The 12,228-nt window shown below is 41.8% G+C and overlaps 1 protein-coding gene across 7 annotated transcripts in view; it reads right to left on the bottom strand.

Annotated features, from left to right (window-relative positions):
- Positions 1-12,228, bottom strand: part of LOC145999620 (uncharacterized) — a 152,404-nt gene that overhangs the window by 24,353 nt on the left and 115,823 nt on the right. For all 7 annotated transcript variants that reach the window (XM_083136709.1, XM_083136706.1, XM_083136710.1 and 4 more), the window contains one exon: positions 235-797. In XM_083136709.1, the coding sequence (XP_082992835.1) occupies positions 235-797 (563 nt within the window). The remainder of the gene's footprint in view (positions 1-234; positions 798-12,228) is intronic.

Here is a 12,228-nt window from a genome sequence, read left to right on the forward strand (position 1 = left end):
TTCTTTTATATTCTGGAAAGCTCTACTAACTTATAAATGGAAACTGGCTGTTACAATGTAGAATTTCACAAAATTTTGCCTTCCTGATTTGTTTATGAAAGAATAATATCGAAAGTTTCTCACATAGATAGAGTTCACAGACTTTGAACAAGAAAGGAAATCAACCTGGGATAATTGTTAAAAGGTACTGCCATGCTCATTTTCAATCCTTGTATTAAAGTTTCCTTCACCTACCTTTCTGCAGGAACTGCCACTTCTCCTTCCATCTCATCAGCATTCTCTACACTATACTTCATGTCTTTATCTTCACTTAAAATTAATTCACCATTGTCACTGTCCTCAGCTGGCATCTTTTTAACAAGTTGTCCATGATCACGTGGATAAAATTCTTCACTTTTGGGAACATTTTGTCCAGAAGGAATTTCCTGAGTTGTACCTTCAAAATGCATCAAATCTTCATCACTCTCAATTTTCATTTTACCAACTGAAGTTTCTTTCATGTACTGACTAGATAGCTTGTTGTCAACAGAAGCATCTTCAACGTGGTGATTAGATGGTTTGATTTCAACAGAGTTATCAACACTAGGAGGCACAAGGGATAGTGTGATTTCGGTCTTGACATAATGTTGATTCTGAGGCCACATATTTTCCAGGGATGTTTGTTCACAAACTAATGGATCAGCAGTTTCCGCTTCAGACTTTGAGAGCACTTCCAGAGGAGAGAAACCTGTATCAGACACTGGAGTAGCAACAGTTTCTCTACTATCAGTTTCTTGAGACCAGAATTCAGAAGACATCTGAAATATAATCATATAATAAATATAATTTTATCGTACTCTCTTTGCCTTTTCAAAACAACCCTTCCATCTTCCTACAGAAACCAATGTTCTAATTGTGCAGTTTAGATGCCACCACAAAGCAGGGCTATCTCGGAGTTGTCAAGCATATTCCATTTAACCTCTTAACTAGGTATGAAGCAGTAATCAGAATGATGCATTTTAAATGTAGCTTCGTTACAGCTACTCTTCCAAAATGTAGCTTCGCTACAGCTACATTTACCAAAAGTATCTCACTATGCTACTCCTGTTTGCTAGTTCACTACTTTTGCATGAACAAAAAATTAACAATCGGGTGGATGTTCAAAACAAACCCTTACCAGCTGTACTAACTGCAGATAATAGATTTGGTTATTTATAATCATTATACCCCTCATTCGATATATATTTTGACAGCAGTATTACCTTTGTGAATTATTTTTATTACCGTACAGTGTTTGAGAATGATAATGTGCCTACGTAAGAGGTATATCAATTCAAATTTGATATCTGAATACTGATATCTGAGTATTTGTTTTTATTTGAGAATAATTATTTCATTTTTAATAGAATATGAATGATTACATGAGGGTGGATCAAATGAAAATGGAACAGTGGATGTATTGGGTTATATTTATGTATGTGTGTGGCGACAACCTTGTGTAGAGGTAGGGCAGGAGGTAAGGAAGGAAACCCCTACTTCATAATGGACTCACCCTAGATAGTCGCGTGTGAGCATGTGATATGTGTAGGCAGTTTGGCAGCAGTATTGTCCGAGAAGGCAAGCTGGCAAGCAGGCAGTCAGTCAGTGCTTCACCTGCGGCGGGGGAATGTTTGCCAGCAAAGAAGAGCAACGTGGTGTTATTCGATGCAGACATGTTTATTTTTTTCGAACATGAAGGACCCCTTCTCCTGGAGTTCCTGGATCAACACTGCTTGTTACTGAAGTACCCTCCACTGCTTGCGCACAGCAATCAAGGCCAAACGGCCCAGCCTGTTATCCTCTGAAGTGGTTTTGCTGCATGACAACGTGTATCCATATGTGTCAGCTGTTACAAGGAACATGCTGGCGACGTTTGGGTTGACAATGTTGGAACTCACTATATAGCCCTGATCTATCACCACACGACTTCCATCTCTGGTCCAATAAAAAAGGCATTGAAGGGTCGGTGCTTTCACTCAGACAATGAAGTCATGGACAATGTTCAAAACTGGTTCGGATCTCAGACAAAGGAGTTCTACGAGCAAGGTATTCACCACTTGGTGAAACAGTGGGACAAGTGCTTGTGTAACTTTGGAGATTATGTTTGAAATAAACCTTGATAATTTCATTCTGTGGCCCCTGTTCCATTTTCATTTGATCCAACCTAATATTTTGAAGGAAAATGTATCAATGCCATCTTTTCTTACTGACTCATTCTAGAATGAGATTTTCAAAATATCCTGATAATGAATGAAAACTGATATCCAGATATCACAATTGATTAGATATCCACCACTAAGATAAAATAATTCTTAGATTATGGCCATTTCCACAAAAAATTGTTACAACAATTTTAAAAACTACACCATACAAAAAGTACCCACTGATGTTCTCACGTTACTGTGCTTTCAGTTTAAGGCGAGGAGGGACAATTTCCAATAGGTCTTTCTCGCTGGGACAGCTGTCAATCACTGTTGCCAACTTTGCTCTTTTGGAGCCAGATCTGGCTCTTTCGTGAACTCGTTACTGTGAACTATGGCACCCGCCCTCTACCCCACCATGATGCCACCAATGTCTTCGGTCCATAAGGACCAACCTTTGCCATGAGTGTACATTTTGCACGTGACGTGATATTCATGTATAGGCTGCGTCACCCACACTCCTCTTTCCTCCCCAGGTATTTTTATATATAGAGCTGTGGCTTAAGGTGAAGATCTCAATATTATTATCCAGGAATCCTTTATTTTCGATTTCATATGAACATTATAAAATTATTGAGATGGGTAATGCCGCCAAATCTAGGTGGTGAAAACTAAGAATACATTTCCATCACTTTAAAGATAACGATAATAGCAGCGCCTCCACCCGTCTGACACCAAAATTACCCTAGGAGACACTTTATGCAGCCTTCGTTAATCTAGATCCTTGAAAGTCATCTTTAGCTCTTGGTGAAATGTAGCTCTTTTATGCACATCAGGATTGGCAACACTGCCAGGATGGCTGTAGGAGGCAAGGAGAAATACATTACGCTGATAGGAGAATTAATTTACTCGTTTTCTTGGAGATATCAAACTTCCGATGGCGGAAAAAAATATATGTTCGGGTAAAGGATCCATTGAAGATGATATTTGCGCTAGAAATAGTCGAAACTCCCATTTGTTTAGCCGTAACTTCAATTTGAAGTTGTCTCTTCATAAGGAATACATGGGATTCTGTAAGTACGTATTCATCACATTTTTCAAACATGGTATCTAGCTTAATAATCAACTTTAAAAACCGCTTCCACTTGCAACATGGGGAGAAATTCATACTCTCAAATTATGCGTGGATTTTCTTTAGTAGCAGTGCCAATTCCGACGATATTTAAAGAAATGCATGCCTGATGCGAAATTTTCCCTCCTCACCTTAAGTCAAAAAAGAGAGTTCAAAATTAAGAGGCCAAAGGGGTACCCAAAACAGCGGTGTTCATACATCACTAGGTTCGTGACTATTTTGTTGTCTGGTCTCCATTATACTATGAAGTCTATGGAGAAACGTGTGTGGCAGTTTTACCATCTGAACAGATTTAAAATATGAAATAATGGAAGAACGAGCACTAGTCGAAGAAAAAGCTATGTTTTGTAATGATCATTATTCTAGTAACTATCAATGTTGCTCACGTGGAAGAAGATAAATTAAACCAGTTTTACATGCGTGCTAAAAAAATATTTAATAACCATTAAATGATTTTTAAAAAATTAAGAAATTGTCATGTATCGAAATTAAATATAGCATGTTGTGCAAAATAGGAATAAGATAAAAGCGTAACATTTATTAATTTCGTCTCACAAGCCCTTGAAAGTAATTGTTAAGTAGGGGATGCTTGTTCAAAACTTGGAGATAGCTGTGGAGGTGAATATGCTTCTGCGCTTAACATGGTATAAATGACAGACAGGTGGAACCTTGGTTTACTTAAGCTTTCCTAGTTCTGAATACTGCCCCGATGTTACAGTGGAAACATTGCCACCATGTAATCAAGGGGCCTAGGATTCGATACCCACAGAGGCACTGTAGCTCCAGTCCCAATTACTCTACCTCTATATTACGTGGATTTCAACAAAAACTAAAAAAAAAAAAAAAAAAAAAAAATAAGAGGGCTATTCAGAAATCATTTTCTGGGAGGCATGAAATAAAACAGATATAAAAGGCAACTAAAATTTATTATGCACAAAAGTCGCACACATACATGTGCTACTTTTCAGCATAACGCCACCTGAATTTAGGCACTTGTCATCGTGTGGCACCATCTTTTGTACACCTTCGTCGAAGAAGGTGTCCGCCAGGAAACTCAGACACTCCTGAACCCCATCCATCAGCTCCTCATTGCTCTCAAATCTCTGTGACCCCAACCACACATTCAACCTTGCAAACAAATGAAAGTCGCTGGGTGTGAGGCCTGGGCTGTAGGGAGGGTGGTCAAACACTTCCCATCGAAATTTCTGAAGCAAGGCTTGCGTGACTGTGGCTGTGCGTGGGCATGCATTATCGTGAACCAAAAGAATCCCCGAGGACAACATGCCTCGCCTCTTGTTCTGAATCGCCCGTTAAAGTTTTTTCTCCTGTTCTGAATCAGCCTTCGAAATTTTTTATGGTTTCACTGTACACTGTCACAGTGATGGTCGTACCAGGTTCCACAAAGTCTATCAGCAAGACCCCCTGTCATTCCCAACTTGTTGCTCATCAGGTGGATCCGGGTTTGTTCGTTGCTTGTTCTTGGGTTTTACTTTCTTTAGCGTCTTTTTGATAATGCCTTCACTGTATCCATTCTGTCTGAAGGCTGTGCATAGGTGTCTTATTTCCTCTTGAACGTGTTCTGCATTGCTGATGGCGATGGCTTGGTGAAACAATGTCGAGAGTACTGTTGATCGCTGCGCTGGATGGTGAAAACTTTGGCATTGAGATATAGGTCGGTGTGATTGATTGATTGATTGATTTAGTTTATTTTACTTCACGTTTTGTGCCTCTTGGCTAATTTGCGAAGATGGGGAATAGTGATGAAATGATGAAATTGATGAATGGACATTCACAAACAACCAAGCCCGACCGGGATTCGAACCCGGGACCCTTGGCGTCGCAGAGTGATGTGCTAACCACTCGGCCACAGGGTCGGGCTTAGGTCGGTGTGAGTAGGTTTCCTGTATACGCTGTGTTCTAAGGTCCCGTCCGGTTTGCGTGTGATGAGGATGTCCAGGAATGGAAGGCTGCCGTTGATCTCTGTCTCCATAGTGAATTTGATGTTCTGGTGCTGGTTGTTCAGTTGATTCAGGAATGTTTGTAGCGTTGCTTCACCGTGCGGCCAGATGACAAAGGTGTTGTCTACATATCTGTAAAATGTGGAAGGTTTCTGTGGAGCTGAACGGAGTGCCTCATGTTTGAAGTTCTCAATGAAGAAATTGGCTATTGCTGGTGAGAGCAGGGATCCCATTGGCACTCCGTCAGTCTGTTCATAGCACTTGTCCTTGTAGCTGAAGTATGTTGAAGTCAGGGTATGCTTGAAAAGGCTAATCATATCTGGTGTGAAATGTTGCTCCAACAGTGTTAAAGAATCTTGAAGCGGCACTTTGGTGAAGAGAAATACTACGTCAAAGCTGACTAGAAGGTCTCCGTGAGAAGTTCTGATGTTCTGAAGGGTCTTGACGAACTCCGATGAGTTTTTAACATGGTGTTGGCACTTTCCCGTCAGAGGTTGGAGTTGTGCCGTTAGAAATTTGGCGAGTCTGTAGCTAGGGCATCCAATTGCGCTGACGATGGAACATCAGTTTTGTGTATTTTCGAAAGGCCGTAAAGTCGTGGAGGTACTGTTGCATTTGGTGTTATCCAGTCCTGGGTTTCTATCGGCAGTGCAGATTTCTTCAGTAGAGTTCTGGTTTTCCTTTCTATTACAGTTGTGGATTTCGGAGTAAAGGTCGGTATGTGCCGTCTGTGAAAATGTCTGTGATTTTTCTGTCATACTCTGTGGATTCAAGCATGACAGTGGCGTTTCCTTTGTCTACTATTAGAATGATGATGTCCTGGTCTTCTCTCAGTTGCTTGAGAGCGGCTTTCTCTGCTGCTGTGATGTTCGGTTTTTTCAGAGCGACCCTTTTAAGGGCCACATATACTTCTCGAAAAATGTCCGCGGCTGCTGATTATGTCTGTGGTAGGAATGGTTTTAGGAGCAGGAGCGAAGTTTAACCCCTTCAACAGGATGGAGATTGTAGCTTCGTCGAAACGTTTGTCTGTTAGTTTGACAATGGTGCGATGGATAGTGTTCTGTCAGTTTTGCCGGTTGAATGCCGGCTATCTGTTGGCTGTCGGATATAGCAAGGCGAGAGTATTTACTGCTCTCCTTGGCAGTGGTCTTGTAATTCCATGCGGGCTTTGGTGGTGGTGTCTATCAATTCCCAGTCCATCAGAGACACAGAAGAGGAGATTTCCAGTTGACTATGGAGTAGGCTTCTGTCTATCGATGCAAGTTCGCGTCTTGTGAAATGAATTCTTTCTCTAACAATGTGATGCTGGTGCGTCTTAGTATCTGGTCTATTGTTGTGTTTTTGATCGGATATTTCAATTTGGCGAAGATGGGTATAACATTATTGTCTCTGCATCTCTGTAAGAATGCCAATGTTGACAACAGCTTCGCTTTCTTGGTCCATAGATCTTCAAATCTGAGGATCCATTGTAACATTTTCTTCCCGTAGAGACGACTGAAATAGTTCTTGAAGGTTTCCTGGCAGCGTATATTGAAGAGGTTTTCTCAGGCAATCAGACAGGTGATTTCCGAAAGGCTTCCGAGCTTTCGAGAGCTAACGTCACTCTCATCTTCAGGGAATAAAGTTCAGGGATGTCAGGGTATTTGGTGTGGGAGGGGTCTGGTGTAGGTGGCGTTTCTCCAACGTCCGCGCTCCCAGTCGACTATCGCTAACCAGGCTGGGTCCAGTTCGAGTCCCGTGTCCCTGTTGAGGTTGTCCTTTTCCCCGTGGATGGCTATTGCTTCTTTGATGAGACGGTCCCAGTAATTTGATGATCTCGGTGGTTGTGAAATCAATTCTATGGCCCTCCTGGATTGAATGTTCTGCTAACCCTGATTTTTCGGGATGAAAATTCCTTATGTAGCTGGCATGTTCTTTGCAATGCTGTTCGATTGTCCTTCCCATTTGTCCAATGTAGGCTTTACCGCAGGCACAGGCATTATGGTAAATCCCGGGTGTCTTCTGTTCTAGGTCATCTGGGACTCGAACTGGACCCAGCCAGGTTAGCGATAGTCGACTGGGAGTGCGGACATTGGAGAAACGCCAAGCAACACCGGACCCCTCCCACACCAAATACATATAACGTCACCCTGACATCCCTGAACTTCATTCCCTGAAGATGAGTGTGACGTTAGCTCTCGAAAGCTCGAAAGCCTTTCGGAAATCACCTGGCTGATTGCCTGAGAAAACCTCTTCAATATATGCTGCCAGGAAACATTCAAGAATTATTTCAGTCGTCTCTACGGGAAGAAAATGTTACAATGGATCCTCAGATTTGAAGATCTATGCACCAAAAAAGCGAAGCTGTTGTCGACATTGGCATTCTTACAGAGATACAGAGACAAGAATGTTATACCCATCTTCGCCAAATTGAAATATCCGATCAAAAACATAACAATAGACCAGATACTAAGACGCACCAGCATCACGTTGTTAAGAGAAAGAATTCATTTCACAAGACGCGAACTTGCATCGATAGACAGAAGCCTACTCCATAGTCAACTGGAAATATCCTCTTCTGTGTCTCCGATGGACTGGGAATGGATAGACACTACCACCAAAGCCCACGTGGAACTACTAGCCGGCAAGACCACTGCCAAGCAGAGCAGTAAATACTCTCGCCTAGCTTCATCCGACAGTCAACAGATAGCCGGCATTCAACCGACAGCCAACCGGCAAAACTGACAGAACACTATCCATCGCACCGTTGTCAAACTAAAGGACAAACGTTTCGACGAAGCTACGATCTCCATCCTGTCGAAGGGGTTGAACTTCGCTCCTGCTCCTAAAACCATTCCTACCACAGACATAATCAGCAGCATCGATCAAGCCATAAAAGACCTTCCAGGGACAGCAGCCCCGGACATTTTTCGTGAAGTATATGTGGCCCTTAAAATGGCCGCTCTGCCAAAACCGAACACACACCAGCAGAGAAAGCTATGCTCAAGCAACTGAGAGAAGACCAGGACATCATCATTCTACCAGTAGAAAAAGGAAACGCCATGGTCATACTTGAATCCACAGACTATGTGACAAAAACCGAAATGTTCCAAACTTCCTTCTCAGGAACAAACAAGGACAATTTATAATCTTCCAGTGGAAGAATATCCAGTTAATCATTTTTCAGAGTTGTAGCAACTCGTTTGAAAATGCCTTATGTACGATTTCCTTTTAATTTTTAATTCAGTTAGGAAAGGTGTTGGTTTGCTATCTTTTCTGCAAAGTTCAATGAACAAAAAGCTTTTGTCTTCAGCTGGTCGATCATACAACACTTGCAACATTCATTTTCTTGTCCTGCCGCTGGATGCGTTAAAACTTTGGTTTTGGGGCTGGTGGAACAGGTGGACTGTATCTGTTCCCTCGGAAGTTATTTTGCAGCATTTAGCCAAGGCAACTTAAGGCATTTGGCAGGCGCTTAGACTGTAGAAGATATTTTCAGTTCATTATGATGACAGATGCTAGTTCCTAACGAGATTAGGAAATTATGGACTTAATTACTACACTCAAAAGTATCACTATGATGCAATTAAACTTCAGCACATAGCAAAAAACTAGAAGAAAAGCGAATCAGCTATATCTCTCGGAGAGAACAGCTAGAAGGTTCAGCTTCCGTGGGGATAGTTTACCTTCACGCATGGTCAGAAATACTCGGCGTCAGGTTGTAGAGGGTGGAAAGATGAGGCTGTCCATGTGACAAGGGTAGGTGAAGTAAGCAAATGTCGAAACACGGTGAAAGAACATCTTCAGCGTTACATTTGGAAATGTTGATTTCAGGAGAAAGAAGTGTTCTTATTACGTTAATATAGATAATTTAAATAGCTAGAAAGGACAATTAGTAGGAGGGAACAGCCTGTTCCCTCTGTTCCATGGAGGGACCGCCACTGATACCAAGTGATTTAATAATAGTAAATTCTGCGGCTTTGATAATGTAATGCATAAAAAAAAATGGGTAACTCATTTTTTTCACCAAGAGTTATGAGATACTTGTATATTACACAGCAATAACTCCTTGCTGTCGTTTACAGCATGGACACCCTCAGGATTTATCCAGGGAGGGGCAAGCAAGGTATTATTTTGGATGCAGGGGGGGGGGAGGGTTGAGGCTTTTTTTTTTAATAATATTCAGGCAGACGTGGAAGGCAGACGTGTGTCAGCAAGCTCCGAAGTGCAGTGAAGCGTGACAAGATGGGGAATTCTCTTGTGCAGTGGCGTTGTGCCATAGGATTGTGGAATGCAGGAGATAAGAAGTGGTCGGTGTTAGTGATGAACGTGTGGAACAGCTCAAATGCAACCAGCATGTTTTTCGTGGGCATTGTTGTTGCGATTGCCTTGATTATCTCTGGTGTCGAGCAAAATCCTGGACATTATACAATGGAGGACATTGCGACAAAATTGGATTTGACAACAAGCTAGACAAGGTGACTGAAACAAGAGCAATGGCCCAGAGCGATATTAAGCGGCTAATAACAGAAATAAATGGCCTCAAAAATGAAAATGCGGAGTTGAAATCTAAACTACAGTTTTGCGAACTTAAATTGGATGACTTGGAAAGAAGGGACAATTTAATTTTCCGCTGTTTTAGTGAAACGTCCGGAGAATCTTGGGACTGTTCTGAGCGACTCGTGAGAGACGCTTTGTGGAACATTCTGGAGATAGACACGTCTGACTACGACATAGCGAGGGCGCACAGACTGGGATCAGGACATAGCAGACCTATGATTGTAAAGTTTTCAAATTACAAATTAAAAGAAACCGTTCTTGCTCGTGTGTGCTTCTTTCGTGGAACTGGTATCGTGTTTCCAGCGATTACTCGAGACGTGTTCGCGATATCCGCAGCGAGTTGTGGAAATACATGGACGAAGCCAGAGAAAACAATCTCCATGGAACACTGAGGTACGACAAACTACACATCGAGGGTAAAGTATATACGTTGAGCGATCTGGATGATAACGGACTGCCGCCTGTGACCATGGAAGAGGTGCTCCAAAACACAAAGGTGAATTCAAATGCTCCACCTACTGTGGAGTGTAGCGAAGAGCCTTTTTCTTCGAGTGGAACGAAGGAACCTCATCCATCCACCCACACCCCTCGATTGCCCAAGGAACCGTCGACATCGAAGGTCCCGACCGGCACTGAACTCCCAGTCTGCTCCCCCCGACCCCCTCAAGAACCAGGGTACAGAAATAGAAAATCCTACAGCGAGGTGACCAACGACCCCAAAACAAGATCATCAATGCGGAACGGAAGTTCGAAGCCTGCGACGGCGACAACGAGCAGCACATCAAAGCCTCCCCCTCCCCCTCCCAGAAATGTGAACTGTCACCAACACCCGAGGTACTCCCAAAGGACCCCGACTGCCAGAAACCAGGAAAGCAGGTAGGATCTGTGGAATCATGAGAAGGAAGACGTCGTGCAGCTACGTAGTGAGGTAAGATTAGAAAGTGACGTCATCTCTACACACTCCCAAGGAAGTAATGCTCATAACTATTTGAGGTTCTATTATCAAAATGTTCGCAGTTTGAGAAACAAGAGTAGGCCATTTTATGAGAACGTACCGAGCCGCAATCTTGACGTAGTGTGTGTTAATGAAACGTGGCTAACGTCGTCTCACCTGAGTTCCGAATACTTTGATTCCCGGTACACTGTGTACAGATGTGATCGAAGCCGTGACCTTAGTGGCAAAGTGAGTGGAGGTGGTGCACTTGTGGCTGTAAAAAACGACCATTCGTCCTTTTTGGTAGGAGAACCGATGCAACAGCCTGACTCCATCTTAGTTAAAGTATTGCTTAACAAGAAATTTCCTATCTATATTGGTGTTGTGTACTTCCCCCCCAAATCAACTAAGGCATTATATGACAAATTTTACGACTTTGTTGAAACCCATACTACACCAGGAGATAAAATACTACTTTATGGTGACTTTAATTTACCAGAAATTACAAGTGTGAACGCTGATTTATTAAGTCTTACGCCAGTGTGTCAAGATCTACAACTTTTTATGTCTTACCATGCTCTCAGAAATGTAAACAATATTCAAAATGTAAACAATAGGTTACTTGACCTTATATTAACGAATGTTAGTAATGTAGATGTAAGCAGAGAGTTGCACCCTCTCCTACCGGAGGACACACATCACCCCTCAATAATAATCGAGTTCCAGTGCCTTTCCGTAAAATCAAATAAAAAGTCAAAACAAAACATTTCCACCTACAACTTTAAGAAAGCAGACTATACAAAACTCTACAGTTTGGTATCACAAACTGATTGGACGCTAATAAATAGTGCCGATAACGTAAATGAAGCTGTTGATATTTTCTACAGATTAATTTATGACTTATTTGATGAGTGCGATCCCCTTAAAAAATTACAGAACACAACATATCCTTGCTGGTTTACACCTGCTATAGTAAAAAAAATTAAAGCTAAATCTCACCACAGGTTAAAATGGAAGAAAAGTATTACAAACAAAGAATACCATATTGAGAAATTCCTTCTGCTCCGCGCACAGGTTAAGAAAGACATAACAGTAGATCACACTAATTACATAAAACAGTCTGAAGACCAGATAAGTGCCGACCCTTCTCGATTCTGGTCCTATATCAAAAGTAAAAAAATCCCATCAAAACTGCGAAGCTATTAAAGTCGGCGCAGACATATTGACAGATGAAAATGACATCACAAATGCCTTTGCAACTTACTTTCATTCTGTGTACGCAGCCGAAAGTGCAAAATATGACGTAAATAATCTGAAAATAGCAATTTCTAACGAACAACTTGGTATTTTCACTTTGCGCAACATCTGCGTAAGCAAAGTAGAAGCTGCCATTAAGAATTTGAAATCCAAATCAACGACTGGCCCCGACAACATACCACCATAGTAAAAGGATGTTGCGATATTTTAAAATATCCCTTGTTGCAAATTTTTAACCTTTCCCTCGAT

The sequence above is a fragment of the Lepisma saccharinum genome, chromosome 15, assembly GCF_977018435.1.
Source record: "Lepisma saccharinum chromosome 15, izLepSacc3.1, whole genome shotgun sequence".
Lineage (NCBI taxonomy): Eukaryota > Metazoa > Arthropoda > Insecta > Zygentoma > Lepismatidae > Lepisma > Lepisma saccharinum.